This window comes from Poromitra crassiceps (assembly GCF_964638095.1).
Source record: "Poromitra crassiceps genome assembly, chromosome: 3".
In the NCBI taxonomy this organism is placed as follows: domain Eukaryota; kingdom Metazoa; phylum Chordata; class Actinopteri; order Beryciformes; family Melamphaidae; genus Poromitra; species Poromitra crassiceps.
The window spans coordinates 3,382,406-3,400,311 of NC_139625.1; the positions used below are offsets into that span (position 1 = coordinate 3,382,406).

At 38.5% G+C, this 17,906-nt stretch overlaps 1 protein-coding gene across 2 annotated transcripts in view; it reads right to left on the reverse strand.

Moving 5' to 3' along the window:
• Positions 1 to 17,906, reverse strand: part of stxbp5b (syntaxin binding protein 5b (tomosyn)) — a 112,601-nt gene that overhangs the window by 66,682 nt on the left and 28,013 nt on the right. For both annotated transcript variants that reach the window (XM_083633819.1, XM_083633818.1), the window contains exons 3-5: positions 11,240 to 11,321; positions 9,757 to 9,857; positions 6,423 to 6,557 (exon numbers count right to left, since the gene is read on the reverse strand). In XM_083633819.1, coding sequence (XP_083489945.1) covers positions 6,423 to 6,557; positions 9,757 to 9,857; positions 11,240 to 11,321 — 318 coding nt within the window. The remainder of the gene's footprint in view (positions 1 to 6,422; positions 6,558 to 9,756; positions 9,858 to 11,239; positions 11,322 to 17,906) is intronic.

Here is a 17,906-nt window from a genome sequence, read left to right on the forward strand (position 1 = left end):
GTACTTTGAGAAAGCTTAAGAGCAAAATTAAAAGGCTAGATCTATGAAGAACATGTCATCATTACTGTGCTGTGGGTTTACAATGACAAACTAAATTTCTCCCTATAGGTCAGGGATACTCAACTTGCTTTGCCACTTTCGTGAAATGATAGAAGGCGAGGGGCCAGTTAATAAACAAACAATATACATGTTTCTGTAGCGGATTGTAGGTTTTTGGGGTGTCAGCCGGAGTTTAGGCTGACAGTGTTGTGCACACCGGATAGTTAGTTAGGTTAAGTTAGTTAGGTTAAGTACATACATAAGTGCCTGGGTAGTGAGCAGATGGCGGTATTTGACAATTTAGCAGCTAAATCATAGATTATTGAAAGATATTCCATATTCCAGACTGAAATGCTATAACAGAAGTATTAGCCAGAATGACATGAACATTTATTGGACACTTATTCAGCGGATATCTTGCATGTTGCGTTCAGGTGCACTGTAAAAAAAAAAAAAATTTTTTTTTTTTTTTTTTTTGGTCAACATCTTATTGTGGCGGTCAAAATATTATTGTGGCGGCCCGCCACAAATTCCTTTATGTATGGGAAACACTGCAGTACTAGTAACCAGGTAAAACAGACGGTGTTTTGAACAGGAAGTCATAACAGGGGTCAAGTGGGCGGGGCTACATAAGGTGAATAACTTGTAAAAATACAAAATGCAAAAATATCGGCAAGATCGGCCAACGCATCGGCCGATACCGTTATATCGGTTATCGGCCGATAATATCGGTGGACCGACAGTTGGAGCCCCCACACATAAAAATACTATATCCACCACACAATACAAATTAATTCAGAGAATAATAAAGATGTGTAAAGCCACAGATGAAAGGAACCTGTCAACATGGTCATTTCTCTTTCAAACACAATGCAAATCTTTCAATTCAATCTGCTGCATACATATCCTCCACAAAGCCTATCACCATGAATCTCTGTCTCTCTCTATAATCTTTTAAAAATAAACTACATCTTGCATCACGGGTGGTGCAGCAAGAGGGTCCTGGGTTCGATTCCTGCCTTGGACGCTGTGGGCGCTGAGGGTGTGCCCCCCCCCCCCCCCACCTTCCTTTAATCTGTGCTTAGAGGTATGTGTAGTGAATATTCACGCGTCTTTTTTCTCTTCATTGTTTTAGTTTGCTTTGTTTACTTATTCTTTAGATTTAGATCATCGTTTCATTTGTAATAGCTCTCTTCATTGACTGTGCTTTTTTGGGCAGCATTGTAAATGAGGCTCCAGCTTAATGTTATTCAAAGGTTTGGATTTCACTGGAATTTGGCACGTGGCAGGTGTTGATTTCAGCGCCTGCAGCCAGTACTGTACAACATTGACCAATAAGACACAGGATCTGGAGTGTATTGTAGTAGTACTGGATACCTGCAGCCAGTACTGCACGACATTGACCAATAAGACGCAGGATCTGGAGTGTATTGTAGTAGTACTGGATACCTGCAGCCAGTACTGCACGACATTGACCAATAAGACACAGGATCTGGAGTGTATTGTAGTAGTACTGGATACCTGCAGCCAGTACTGCACGACATTGACCAATAAGACACAGGATCTGGAGTGTATTGTAGTAGTACTGGATACCTGCAGCCAGTACTGTACAACATTGACCAATAAGACACAGGATCTGGAGTGTATTGTAGTAGTACTGGATACCTGTAGCCAGTACTGTACAACATTGACCAATAAGACACAGGATCTGGAGTGTATTGTAGTAGTACTGGATACCTGCAGCCAGTACTGTACAACATTGGCCAATAAGACACAGGATCTGGAGTGTATTGTAGTAGTACTGGATACCTGCAGCCAGTACTGTACGACATTGACCAATAAGACGCAGAATCTGGAGTGTATTGTAGTAGTACTGGATACCTGCAGCCAGTACTGCACGACATTGACCAATAAGACACAGGATCTGGAGTGTATTGTAGTAGTACTGGATACCTGCAGCCAGTACTGTACGACATTGACCAATAAGACACAGGATCTGGAGTGTATTGTAGTAGTACTGGATACCTGCAGCCAGTACTGTACAATAGGGCTGTTGAAACGAATTTTGATATTCGAATATTATTCGAATTTAATAATTATGAACGAAATTCGATTATTATTATTTTTTAAAAACGAATATTTAATTTATTTATTTATTTTTTTTTTTATTTTTTTTTAGAACACTAGAACAGTGACAAGTTCTGACAACATACTTGAAGAAAAGAGTGTTAACTGAAGTTGACTGTTGAAGCTGCTATACTGATGTAAACCTACCTGTAGCTCTTAAAATGTATGTTCATTCATTGTTAACTGAAGTTGACTGTTGAAGCTGCTATACTGAATGTAAACATGTAGCTCTTAAGTGCAATACGTGACTGATTTTTTTTTGTTTATGGCTCATTGTTGTTTTGGCAAAGTTTACTTATTTGTTTATTGATAAGGAGCTCAAACAAAGGCTGTGTCTTTTTTTATTATCAATTATTTTATCCAAAAACCCTTTTTTTTTTTTTTTTTTTTTTTTTTTTCCAATTAAAAATTAATTAAAATATTCGAATATAATTCGAATATTAAAATGTATAAAGCACTGAAATTCGAATTTGATTATAGAGGGAGATTGACAGCCCTACTGTACAACATTGGCCAATAAGACACAGGATCTGGAGTGTATTGTAGTAGTACTGGATACCTGCAGCCAGTACTGTACGACATTGACCAATAAGACGCAGAATCTGGAGTGTATTGTAGTAGTACTGGATACCTGCAGCCAGTACTGCACGACATTGACCAATAAGACACAGGATCTGGAGTGTATTGTAGTAGTACTGGATACCTGCAGCCAGTACTGCACGACATTGACCAATAAGACACAGGATCTGGAGTGTATTGTAGTAGTACTGGATACCTGCAGCCAGTACTGTACGACATTGACCAATAAGACACAGGATCTGGAGTGTATTGTAGTAGTACTGGATACCTGCAGCCAGTACTGTACAACATTGACCAATAAGACACAGGATCTGGAGTGTATTGTAGTAGTACTGGATACCTGCAGCCAGTACTGTACAACATTGACCAATAAGACACAGGATCTGGAGTGTATTGTAGTAGTACTGGATACCTGCAGCCAGTAGGGGTGGGGGAAAAAATCGATTCACCTAAGTATCGCGATTTTTAATGTCACGATTTTTTGGATCGATCTTTTATTCCAGAATCGATAATCGCAACAACAACAACAAAAAAAAAAAAAAAAAAAAAAATTTTTTTTTTTGGGGTGCTTGCAGTCAGGCCACTCACTGAACAGCAGGCCAGGCGCCGCCTACTGGTTTACTAGTGGTTTTATTACTTTATTAGTTAGTCTTAAGTAATAATTCGGCCCATATCGGCCTGGCCTGCTTGGTATCTAATGCCCGGCCTGAATTATGATCCCAGTCCGCCCCTATTTTTAACTATATCGCCCAGCGCTACTCATGATATATAATATACAGTCTCTAGTGTATGATTCAACTTTTCCCATGTTCTAATCTAGTGTAAAAAAGCAAACAAACTGAAAAAATAAAAGAAAAAAATAAACAAAAATCGCGATAAATCGTAATATCGAATCGCAATAATCGTAGAATCGCAATACTTAAGAATCGCAATATAAATCGAATCGGCACCCAAGAATCGTGATAGTATCGAATCGGGAGATAAGTGAATCGCCACAGCCCTAGCAGCCAGTACTGTACAACATTGACCAATAAGACACAGGATCTGGAGTGTATTGTAGTAGTAGGGCTGTGGCGATTCACTTATCTCCCGATTCGATACTATCACGATTCTTGGGTGCCGATTTGATTTATATTGCGATTCTTAAGTATTGCGATTTTTTTTTTTTGACGGTGGGACGTGGATCAACGCTCCCCACGTCTCCTATAAAAATATTGGAGTCAGCGAACGTGTACAACCCATTCCACGGACCCACTAAGTGGCGACAGTGCTCTCCACACTAGCAAAAGCAGAGCCAAAACTGTAGGGGAACGCGCGAGGAAACCATTCTCTACTGTAAAATGGATTGGCGAAAACGCTTTCACTTTCGCGCATTATCGCGCTGGGAGCTGGCGGTGGGGGATTCCAAAAATAGACTGGGTGGAAAACACACTTTGAAACACGCAGCATAAAGCCTAGAATCGCACAAAGCTTCATCAAAGCTCTCAAACCCAAGAAACGAGTGAGCCCTATCCACACTCGCTGCCAGGGAGGGAGGCTGCTCAAACTCGCAGCAGCAGCAGCAGCAGCAGAACACTCGCTTGTGACAAACGCTGCTGAAAGCCACCAGACACGCCCACGGAGGGAGGAGTTTGAAGGAGAGGGCGTTCAGAACTATATTGTTTAGATGTCTGATCTCTCACTGATGCCAAAAATAAATGGTTAAAGTGACTGTTCTGCCTGTTTGATTGAATTTCACAAAACTGCGATTATCTCAGCTTTCAATCTCAGACGCTGAAACCATGCTGTACTCAACGGCTAATATCTACATAACTACTAACTCTACAAACTAACTCTTTTAGACAGAGAAAGCACACATTCTATTAGTACTTTTGTGAACTTTGTGTTCACAAAGTCCAAGCAGAAAATAATCCTCGGCTCTTGTAAAATGAGCCAGAATCCTCAAAAAAACCCTCTGGCAGAACCTACCTACAGTAAAAAAAAAAAAAGGATGGCAGTGAATGTGTTAAGTATTGCGATTCTACGATTATTGCGATTCGATATTACGATTTATTGCGATTTTTGTTTATTTTTTTCTTTTATTTTTTCAGTTTGTTTGCTTTTTTACACTAGATTAGAACATGGGAAAAGTTTAATCATACACTAGAGACTGTATATTATATCATGAGTAGGGCTGGGCGATATAGTTAAAAACAGGGGCGGACTGGGATCATAATTCAGGCCGGGCATTAGATACCAAGCAGGCCAGGCCGATATGGGCCGACGCGCATGAAATTTGGGCCGTTTGAAGCCCAATTTGGCCCGTTTGAAGCCAGATTTGGGCCGTTTGAAGTCCAATTTTACAATGAGATGCACCCACTTTAACCCTGAAGTGTAATTATTACTTCAGACTAACTAATAAAGTAATAAAACCACTAGTAAACCAGTAGGCGGCGTCTGGCCTGCTGTTCAGTGAGTGGCCTGACTGCAAGCACCCAAAAAAAAAAAAAAAAAAAATTTGATTATCGATTCTGGAATAAAAGATCGATTAAAAAAATCGTGACAGTAAAAATCGCGATACTTAGGTGAATCGATTTTTTCCCCCACCCCTATGTAGTAGTACTGGATACCTGCAGCCAGTACTGTACAACATTGGCCAATAAGACACAGGATCTGGAGTGTATTGTAGTAGTACTGGATACCTGCAGCCAGTACTGCACGACATTGACCAATAAGACGCAGGATCTGGAGTGTATTGTAGTAGTGAAGAAACGACTTGTCCAATAAGCGCCGAGGGGGACTAACGATTAGCCAATCAGCGTCAATGAACAGCGCAGTGGACGGACAAAGACCCCGGACAAACCCGCCTTTGTCCACCAGCGGACCACCTTCTGTCGTCCTGGTCAGGCGGCGATCTTCTTGCACGTTTTTAATGTGAGGTTCATATATGGAGGAAGGGGAGCACGGGGAGAACAAGCAAACTCCACACAGAAAGGCCCCTTTTGACGAGATAGCCCACCTGGGGCACCAATCTAGTGATTGGTTAGGGACAATCTCATCCCCCTTGGGGATTTCACCTATGCAGTGTTTCCCCTATCATTCTACAGGCCTGAAAAAAATTAAAAATCTGCTTTCCCCAAAATTTCAATAAACCTTTATGGCATATTATTACAATACAATACTGGTGTTGACAGTGTTGACAGTAATAGAAGATGCCAAATCATTCAAAACAATAAGCATTTTGCTTTTAGGAGCATTGTGCCAGCGTGCGGCGCTGTTCCAAAACGTGTCAACGTGTGTCGTTGCCCGTGAAAACGCACATCCCATAACACAACTGTTCGCATCGCATCCCATAATAGTATGATGATACTTGGGGTGCCATTGCGAACATAGATGCAAACAGGTTAGCTCACAGTTTAGCGTCGCCAGCGAGGGCCCCCACCGTTGCGGTCGGGGTACGTTTCGAAATCCCTCCAGGCCTGAAAAAATGTTCTAGGGGGAAACCACTGCTATGGAAATTGGTTAGAGTGGAGGCAATGTCAGACTGACACCAACAACACAGGTATGCACATTCCTTTCCATTTCACAGCTTCCTGGTGTGGCTGCCAATCGCACAAGAGCAGTACAGAAAATATGCGACAGAGATCAAAAAAAATAATTAAAAAAAAATAAACAAGGGTTGAAAAGTCCAGACTCACAGTTCGATGGCTTTGTTCCACATGATGACGTAGCCTGAGAGAGTGAAGGACTCCACGTTGACGATGTGGATGTTGCCTCGTTCCGTGCCCACGTAAAACCATTTGCTCTGGAAGGGCAGGTGGCAGTAGGTGATCCTGCAGGAGGGAAGAGAGATGCAGGTCCGTCACTGATACGTCTTTTAATTATATTATTATATTATTATAATTTTTTTAAATGAATTAATAATAATCTGATGATTCAATCACAGCTCAGACTCCTCCTGCTCCCTAATGATCCCGGGCCAACTGGAGGGAGCGGCGCATGACTAAGGTTTAATTACACAGGCTCTGCTCTGTGTCACGTGACTAAGGTTTAATTACACAGGCTCTGCTCTGTGTCACGTGACTAAGGTTTAATTACACAGGCTCTGCTCTGTGTCACGTGACTAAGGTTTAATTACACAGGCTCTGCTCTGTGTCACGTGACTAAGGTTTAATTACACAGGCTCTGCTCTGTGTCACGTGACTAAGGTTTAATTACACAGGCTCTGCTCTGTGTCACGTGACTAAGGTTTAATTACACAGGCTCTGCTCTGTGTCACGTGACTAAGGTTTAATTACACAGGCTCTGCTCTGTGTCACGTGACTAAGGTTTAATTACACAGGCTCTGCTCTGTGTCACGTGACTAAGGTTTAATTACACAGGCTCTGCTCTGTGTCACGTGACTAAGGTTTAATTACACAGGCTCTGCTCTGTGTCACGTGACTAAGGTTTAATTACACAGGCTCTGCTCTGTGTCACGTGACTAAGGTTTAATTAAACAGGCTCTGCTCTGTGTCACAGTAATGAAGCCAGACTAAATACTGGAATCATGGCAAGACAAGCTGACAGTGTTCTAGACTAGAGAGCCAAAGTGAACGTCGCTTCCTGCGTCAGCACTGTACCCGAGATTTCCGTCCGCCATTTATTTTCCCGTAGACATTTCGTAAAATGCTTATTACATTACATTACATTACATTACGTCATTTGGCAGACGCTTTTATCCAAAGCGACTTACAAGAACACATTTTTGTCAGCAATAGAGCAATCAACTATGGAGCCCCGTCTATGATAACTACAAATTCTGAAGGAACAGTGGTACAAGTTTAGTTTAGGTTAGTACCGTAGTTTTTTTTTTTGTTTGTTTTTTAGAGAGAGAGAGAGAGAGAGAGAGAAAGAAGTTAGATCAAGAAGGGCCCAGATGGAGCCTGAAAAGGTGTGTCTTTAGTCTTTTCCGAAAGATCGGCAGTGATTCAGCTGTCCTGACCGAGGGTGGAAGCTCGTTCCACCATTGAGGTGCCAGGGACGAGAAGAGTCGAGATCGGGATGAGCGACTTATAAAAAATACAGTGATCACCTTGGGATGGGTCAAATTGATCACTATAAGCAGATGATCATTATAACAGTTATTTCTTCTCATGCAGTTTAGCATCTAATTGACATTTGTATATGTATGACATGAATACAGCACATATAAAGTAAAGCAATGTTATTGACTTTAAAAATCCATACAGTAAGCCTCCAGCTGTTTCAAACACAGCTGTCCCACAGTGTTATATGGCTTGGGCTGGTATATGTACTGTATGTCGGAATTCACAAGTCACATTAACTACCGTATGTTACATTGTCTCTCTAGCCATCTGTCAAACATGATATCTCAGATCTGATTTGGATCATGGGGCACTTTGACAATGTGTTCTGGCATTTAAAAAAAAACCCACAAGGATTGGCTTGCTGGGGACGCTATAATTCAAGCTAACAATTGCAAACTTTGAAAGACCATAACTGCTACATATTATGATTACGATGCATTCTTGTTACTGATTGGCCGACATGTTTACTTGTTAGATCTTGGCTTGAATGATGATTGGTTAATTAGATGAGTACTCTGACAGATAAACTAGCATTATACCGTTAATCGCAGTTTCGTTAGAGAGAAAAACTAATTCTGCCGTTCCATACAAACGGATTATTTTTCACTTTACTTTTACTTTCACCAAGCGATGGCTACAAAATCAGCAATAAAAACACATTGAGAAGATCATGGCTGTCCCCAACTTTCCCTTCACATGTTGGCAACAGTGACAGAGGCACTAACTGGGTTTCCATCCACCTCTGGATATTCGCATTTACCCAAAATGCGAATATAAACTTGAATGGAAACACCAGAAATTCGAATAAAGGTCGAAATATCGCATAAATGTTTTTACGCTTGGAGGGGGTGGATTTATCAGCGTATCGACAGTAGGAAGATGCGAACTTTTGCAATGGAAACAGATTTTGCGAATTAACGATGACGTACCAGATGTGACTTCACTTCCGCTTCATGCTACTCCAGGGGGAAATGGTGGCGCCAGGCAGTCTGAATGAAATTGAATGTAACGTTCGCAATTCTATGTATTAAATTCAAAAAAACGACCCTCAACATTTGGGAAGGCTAAGCCACACAACTAGTTCGTTATAATCTAACATCATGCTTTGAAGGCGACTTTACGACGATGAGGACGGTGATCATCACCATCACCGGGTGATGACTCAATCAAAGCAGGTCTCCGCTGATAGAGATCTCTTACAGGCACACAGGCACGTTACGCCTCCTCCTGACGAGAAGCGCCACCGACTGCTCAACCTGCCGACTCCCAAAACTCGCTAAACAAAACTGAATGGAAACATGCATAAATTCGCATTTTATTTTGCGGATTTTCACAAAATTCGCTTGAATTATGCGATACATTTGGATGGAAACCCAGTTAGAGTCACCGTCAAGCTGTGTTCACACCGAGATATTTTTATTTTTCTCTCTGTCGCTTGATTCAACCCTTTGGAATCTCTCTGTCGATGTGTTTAAATCACTCGTCAACAGGCACACAAATTGACAGACATCTGGGGGCTATAACTTTACGCAATGTCATGATGTTTGGCCACTACGAGCCACCGTAGTTGTTTACAAGCTAAGCCTATCAGCGTGCTCCTCCTAACGCGAGCTCTATACCGGTAGTACAGACTTCACTTCATGTCAGCCTGTCAATGCGGTTTGTTGCCACACAATAAACCAGCGGTTTGTTCCAAGCCAGTGTGATCCTTGACTCGCTCTCACACGGCAGCCAATCAGCGTTGAACAGCGAGCGACTGATACCAGCGAGTTGGGATATTTCATCTCGGACGCCCAGCGAATTTTCCCCCGGGCGAATATACGCTCAATCGCTCGTTTGCATTGACTCTGTATGTAAACTCGATGCCAGCGAAAAACTTGAATGGGGTCGGTGTGAACGCACCTTCACCGCAGAGGAAGAAGTAGCGAGAAGATCGCCTTACCTCTCCCTGTTGAACTTGAGAGAATGCAGGATAGCGGGAAGCTTTTGCCTCAGGTTCCACAGGTGGATGCTGTCATCAGCTAAGGCACTCACCAGCGCCCCCTGTGGGTTACAAACGTTTCATACACCTCTCACACAGTAGATGCGATACTTGCAGAGGTGATACATGTTGTCAGGCATCATGGGCACAGCTAAGAGGTCATTACAGAGGCCTATGGGTCACAAAACTAACATGACTGTTTAATCAATGAGTTGGCTAAAAGCACACAACTAGCAGTGATTCATGGCCTATCTACATTGAACGAGCACCAGTAAAGGGTGTCTAAGGGGACATTCACACCAAAAGGGTTTTTTTCAGTCAGAACGCTATAAATCATGTCGAGGGCGCTTCCATTGTGCACAAAACAGAGCGCACGGAGCGTTTTCTTTGTGCTCCGTTTGTTTTCCCCTGTAGTCGCGTGCAGTACGGATCAGAACACAACGACCACACAGACGGCAGCCAGCTGGTTTTGTCTGTTTGATGTTGTTCACTGTCACCCAGATTATTGCCAATTCTGGCAGCAGCCGAGGTTGAAAATCCCCCAGGAGGAGAGAAGGTAGGAGGAGTGAAAAAGACGACCAGGGCGCTGTTCCTCTAATGTTCATCTTTTTTCTAATGTTCAACTTTTTTCAGCTTTAAAACGCCCACAGCGCTCCTCCAAAAACAACAGACGCCACCAGCGCTGAAACGCCAGGTACGTTCATTAAAAGAGAAGCACGTCTAGCGCGTCCTTACATAGAGAATGAATTGCAGGAAGACGCTGGCAGCTCCAAAAATGCTTTTGGTCTGAATGTCCCCTTAGGTGCCTGCTAGCAAAAAGCCAGACGATGGATGGATAGATAGTAGAGCCCCACCGATACTGGATTTTTTAGGCCGATGCCGATATTAGGGAGTAAAAAAATTCCGATATCGATATAATCTTATATATATATATATATATATATAATATAATGGGTATATATATATATACCCATTATATTAAAAACAAATCATGTTTGCAATGATCCCTCAAATATCAAACACTTGACAAAGATATCACTTGACATGACTTGAGATATGTGTGAGATATGTAATGTAATGTATGTAATGAATATTTTACAGCCAATCAATCCACTTCATTGTCCAAAATGACATCGATGCAATGAAACAGTTCAACTTCACTGGGAATTCAATGATTATAAATAACTAGAAATAGAAAAACACAAATGGAACAAATATAAAATATTACTTGAGTTAAGAAAAAAGATCAAATATACACAACATGCCGTCTATAACTTAAAAAATACAAAATAAAAAAAATATCGGCAATATCGGCCAATAATATCGGTGGACCGATATATCGGTCGGGCTAGATAGATAGATCGATAGATGGATGGATGAGAGTGGATAGACTGGGATTGAAGAGGAGAGAAGACCAAACTAACAGATAATAATAGTAACTGACCTCGTTGACCAGGAACTGGAGCTGGATGACAGCGGCACTGCTCTCATGCTGGCAGTAGCACTCCACGCCCGCACGGCCAAAGCTTCAAATCAGTTCAGTCAAGGCAAAGTTGGCAATACATTGAAGGCAGACATTTTGGACGAGCCCTGCCAAACATGGACTACCTGATATTATCGCTTAATACTGTCTGTTTGACATGGACTACCTGATATTATCGCTTAATACTGTCTGTTTGACATGGACTACCTGATATTATCGCTTAATACTGTCTGTTTGACATGGACTACCTGATATTATCGCTTAATACTGTCTGTTTGGGTTAGACTACCTGATATTATCGCTTAATACTGTCTGTTTGACATGGACTACCTGATATTATCACTTAATACTGTCTGTTTGAATAGACTACCTGATATTATCGCTTAATACTGTCTGTTTGAATAGACTACCTGATATTATCGCTTAATACTGTCTGTTTGACATGGACTACCTGATATTATCGCTTAATACTGTCTGTTTGAATAGACTACCTGATATTATCGCTTAATACTGTCTGTTTGACATGGACTACCTGATATTATCGCTTAATACTGTCTGTTTGAATAGACTACCTGATATTATCGCTTAATACTGTCTGTTTGAATAGACTACCTGATATTATCGCTTAATACTGTCTGTTTGAATAGACTACCTGATATTATCGCTTAATACTGTCTGTTTGAATAGACTACCTGATATTATCGCTTAATACTGTCTGTTTGACATGGACTACCTGATATTATCGCTTAATACTGTCTGTTTGACATGGACTACCTGATATTATCACTTAATACTGTCTGTTTGAATAGACTACCTGATATTATCACTTAATACTGTCTGTTTGACATGGACTACCTGATATTATCGCTTAATACTGTCTGTTTGACATGGACTACCTGATATTATCACTTAATACTGTCTGTTTGAATAGACTACCTGATATTATCGCTTAATACTGTCTGTTTGACATGGACTACCTGATATTATCGCTTAATACTGTCTGTTTGAATAGACTACCTGATATTATCACTTAATACTGTCTGTTTGAATAGACTACCTGATATTATCACTTAATACTGTCTGTTTGACATGGACTACCTGATATTATCGCTTAATACTGTCTGTTTGAATAGACTACCTGATATTATCGCTTAATACTGTCTGTTTGACATGGACTACCTGATATTATCGCTTAATACTGTCTGTTTGAATAGACTACCTGATATTATCGCTTAATACTGTCTGTTTGAATAGACTACCTGATATTATCGCTTAATACTGTCTGTTTGAATAGACTACCTGATATTATCGCTTAATACTGTCTGTTTGAATAGACTACCTGATATTATCGCTTAATACTGTCTGTTTGACATGGACTACCTGATATTATCGCTTAATACTGTCTGTTTGACATGGACTACCTGATATTATCACTTAATACTGTCTGTTTGAATAGACTACCTGATATTATCACTTAATACTGTCTGTTTGACATGGACTACCTGATATTATCGCTTAATACTGTCTGTTTGACATGGACTACCTGATATTATCACTTAATACTGTCTGTTTGAATAGACTACCTGATATTATCACTTAATACTGTCTGTTTGAATAGACTACCTGATATTATCGCTTAATACTGTCTGTTTGAATAGACTACCTGATATTATCACTTAATACTGTCTGTTTGAATAGACTACCTGATATTATCGCTTAATACTGTCTGTTTGAATAGACTACCTGATATTATCGCTTAATACTGTCTGTTTGAATAGACTACCTGATATTTTCGCTTAATACTGTCTGTTTGAATAGACTACCTGATATTATCACTTAATACTGTCTGTTTGAATAGACTACCTGATATTATCACTTAATACTGTCTGTTTGAATAGACTACCTGATATTATCACTTAATACTGTCTGTTTGAATAGACTACCTGATATTATCACTTAATACTGTCTGTTTGAATAGACTACCTGATATTATCGCTTAATACTGTCTGTTTGAATAGACTACCTGATATTTTCGCTTAATACTGTCTGTTTGAATAGACTACCTGATATTATCACTTAATACTGTCTGTTTGAATAGACTACCTGATATTATCACTTAATACTGTCTGTTTGAATAGACTACCTGATATTATCGCTTAATACTGTCTGTTTGAATAGACTACCTGATATTATCACTTAATACTGTCTGTTTGAATAGACTACCTGATATTATCGCTTAATACTGTCTGTTTGAATAGACTACCTGATATTATCACTTAATACTGTCTGTTTGAATAGACTACCTGATATTATCGCTTAATACTGTCTGTTTGAATAGACTACCTGATATTATCACTTAATACTGTCTGTTTGAATAGACTACCTGATATTATCGCTTAATACTGTCTGTTTGAATAGACTACCTGATATTATCACTTAATACTGTCTGTTTGAATAGACTACCTGATATTATCACTTAATACTGTCTGTTTGACATGGACTACCTGATATTATCACTTAATACTGTCTGTTTGAATAGACTACCTGATATTATCACTTAATACTGTCTGTTTGAATAGACTACCTGATATTATCGCTTAATACTGTCTGTTTGAATAGACTACCTGATATTATCACTTAATACTGTCTGTTTGACATGGACTACCTGATATTATCACTTAATACTGTCTGTTTGAATAGACTACCTGATATTATCGCTTAATACTGTCTGTTTGACATGGACTACCTGATATTATCACTTAATACTGTCTGTTTGAATAGACTACCTGATATTATCGCTTAATACTGTCTGTTTGACATGGACTACCTGATATTATCGCTTAATACTGTCTGTTTGAATAGACTACCTGATATTATCGCTTAATACTGTCTGTTTGACATAGACTACCTGATATTATCGCTTAATACTGTCTGTTTGGGTTAGACTACCTGATATTATCACTTAATACTGTCTGTTTGACATGGACTACCTGATATTATCACTTAATACTGTCTGTTTGAATAGACTACCTGATATTATCGCTTAATACTGTCTGTTTGAATAGACTACCTGATATTATCGCTTAATACTGTCTGTTTGAATAGACTACCTGATATTTTCGCTTAATACTGTCTGTTTGAATAGACTACCTGATATTATCGCTTAATACTGTCTGTTTGAATAGACTACCTGATATTATCACTTAATACTGTCTGTTTGAATAGACTACCTGATATTATCGCTTAATACTGTCTGTTTGAATAGACTACCTGATATTATCACTTAATACTGTCTGTTTGAATAGACTACCTGATATTATCGCTTAATACTGTCTGTTTGAATAGACTACCTGATATTATCACTTAATACTGTCTGTTTGAATAGACTACCTGATATTATCGCTTAATACTGTCTGTTTGACATGGACTACCTGATATTATCGCTTAATACTGTCTGTTTGAATAGACTACCTGATATTATCGCTTAATACTGTCTGTTTGACATAGACTACCTGATATTATCGCTTAATACTGTCTGTTTGGGTTAGACTACCTGATATTATCACTTAATACTGTCTGTTTGACATGGACTACCTGATATTATCACTTAATACTGTCTGTTTGAATAGACTACCTGATATTATCGCTTAATACTGTCTGTTTGAATAGACTACCTGATATTTTCGCTTAATACTGTCTGTTTGGGTTAGACTACCTGATATTATCGCTTAATACTGTCTGTTTGAATAGACTACCTGATATTATCACTTAATACTGTCTGTTTGACATGGACTACCTGATATTATCACTTAATACTGTCTGTTTGACATGGACTACCTGATATTATCGCTTAATACTGTCTGTTTGGGTTAGACTACCTGATATTATCGCTTAATACTGTCTGTTTGAATAGACTACCTGATATTATCGCTTAATACTGTCTGTTTGAATAGACTACCTGATATTATCGCTTAATACTGTCTGTTTGAATAGACTACCTGATATTATCGCTTAATACTGTCTGTTTGAATAGACTACCTGATATTATCACTTAATACTGTCTGTTTGACATGGACTACCTGATATTATCGCTTAATACTGTCTGTTTGAATAGACTACCTGATATTATCGCTTAATACTGTCTGTTTGAATAGACTACCTGATATTATCGCTTAATACTGTCTGTTTGAATAGACTACCTGATATTATCGCTTAATACTGTCTGTTTGAATAGACTACCTGATATTATCGCTTAATACTGTCTGTTTGAATAGACTACCTGATATTATCGCTTAATACTGTCTGTTTGAATAGACTACCTGATATTATCACTTAATACTGTCTGTTTGAATAGACTACCTGATATTTTCGCTTAATACTGTCTGTTTGGGTTAGACTACCTGATATTATCGCTTAATACTGTCTGTTTGAATAGACTACCTGATATTATCGCTTAATACTGTCTGTTTGAATAGACTACCTGATATTATCGCTTAATACTGTCTGTTTGACATGGACTACCTGATATTATCGCTTAATACTGTCTGTTTGGGTTAGACTACCTGATATTATCGCTTAATACTGTCTGTTTGAATAGACTACCTGATATTATCACTTAATACTGTCTGTTTGAATAGACTACCTGATATTATCGCTTAATACTGTCTGTTTGAATAGACTACCTGATATTATCGCTTAATACTGTCTGTTTGAATAGACTACCTGATATTATCGCTTAATACTGTCTGTTTGAATAGACTACCTGATATTATCACTTAATACTGTCTGTTTGAATAGACTACCTGATATTATCGCTTAATACTGTCTGTTTGAATAGACTACCTGATATTATCGCTTAATACTGTCTGTTTGAATAGACTACCTGATATTATCGCTTAATACTGTCTGTTTGAATAGACTACCTGATATTATCACTTAATACTGTCTGTTTGAATAGACTACCTGATATTATCACTTAATACTGTCTGTTTGAATAGACTACCTGATATTATCGCTTAATACTGTCTGTTTGAATAGACTACCTGATATTATCACTTAATACTGTCTGTTTGAATAGACTACCTGATATTATCGCTTAATACTGTCTGTTTGAATAGACTACCTGATATTATCACTTAATACTGTCTGTTTGAATAGACTACCTGATATTATCGCTTAATACTGTCTGTTTGAATAGACTACCTGATATTATCGCTTAATACTGTCTGTTTGAATAGACTACCTGATATTATCGCTTAATACTGTCTGTTTGAATAGACTACCTGATATTATCACTTAATACTGTCTGTTTGAATAGACTACCTGATATTATCGCTTAATACTGTCTGTTTGAATAGACTACCTGATATTATCACTTAATACTGTCTGTTTGAATAGACTACCTGATATTATCACTTAATACTGTCTGTTTGAATAGACTACCTGATATTATCGCTTAATACTGTCTGTTTGAATAGACTACCTGATATTATCACTTAATACTGTCTGTTTGAATAGACTACCTGATATTATCACTTAATACTGTCTGTTTGAATAGACTACCTGATATTATCGCTTAATACTGTCTGTTTGAATAGACTACCTGATATTATCGCTTAATACTGTCTGTTTGAATAGACTACCTGATATTATCGCTTAATACTGTCTGTTTGAATAGACTACCTGATATTATCACTTAATACTGTCTGTTTGAATAGACTACCTGATATTATCGCTTAATACTGTCTGTTTGAATAGACTACCTGATATTTTCGCTTAATACTGTCTGTTTGAATAGACTACCTGATATTATCACTTAATACTGTCTGTTTGAATAGACTACCTGATATTATCGCTTAATACTGTCTGTTTGAATAGACTACCTGATATTTTCGCTTAATACTGTCTGTTTGAATAGACTACCTGATATTTTCGCTTAATACTGTCTGTTTGAATAGACTACCTGATATTATCACTTAATACTGTCTGTTTGAATAGACTACCTGATATTATCGCTTAATACTGTCTGTTTGAATAGACTACCTGATATTATCGCTTAATACTGTCTGTTTGAATAGACTACCTGATATTATCACTTAATACTGTCTGTTTGAATAGACTACCTGATATTATCACTTAATACTGTCTGTTTGACATGGACTACCTGATATTATCACTTAATACTGTCTGTTTGACATGGACTACCTGATATTATCACTTAATACTGTCTGTTTGAATAGACTACCTGATATTATCGCTTAATACTGTCTGTTTGGGTTAGACTACCTGATATTATCACTTAATACTGTCTGTTTGAATAGACTACCTGATATTATCACTTAATACTGTCTGTTTGAATAGACTACCTGATATTATCACTTAATACTGTCTGTTTGAATAGACTACCTGATATTATCACTTAATACTGTCTGTTTGAATAGACTACCTGATATTATCACTTAATACTGTCTGTTTGAATAGACTACCTGATATTATCACTTAATACTGTCTGTTTGAATAGACTACCTGATATTATCACTTAATACTGTCTGTTTGAATAGACTACCTGATATTATCACTTAATACTGTCTGTTTGAATAGACTACCTGATATTATCGCTTAATACTGT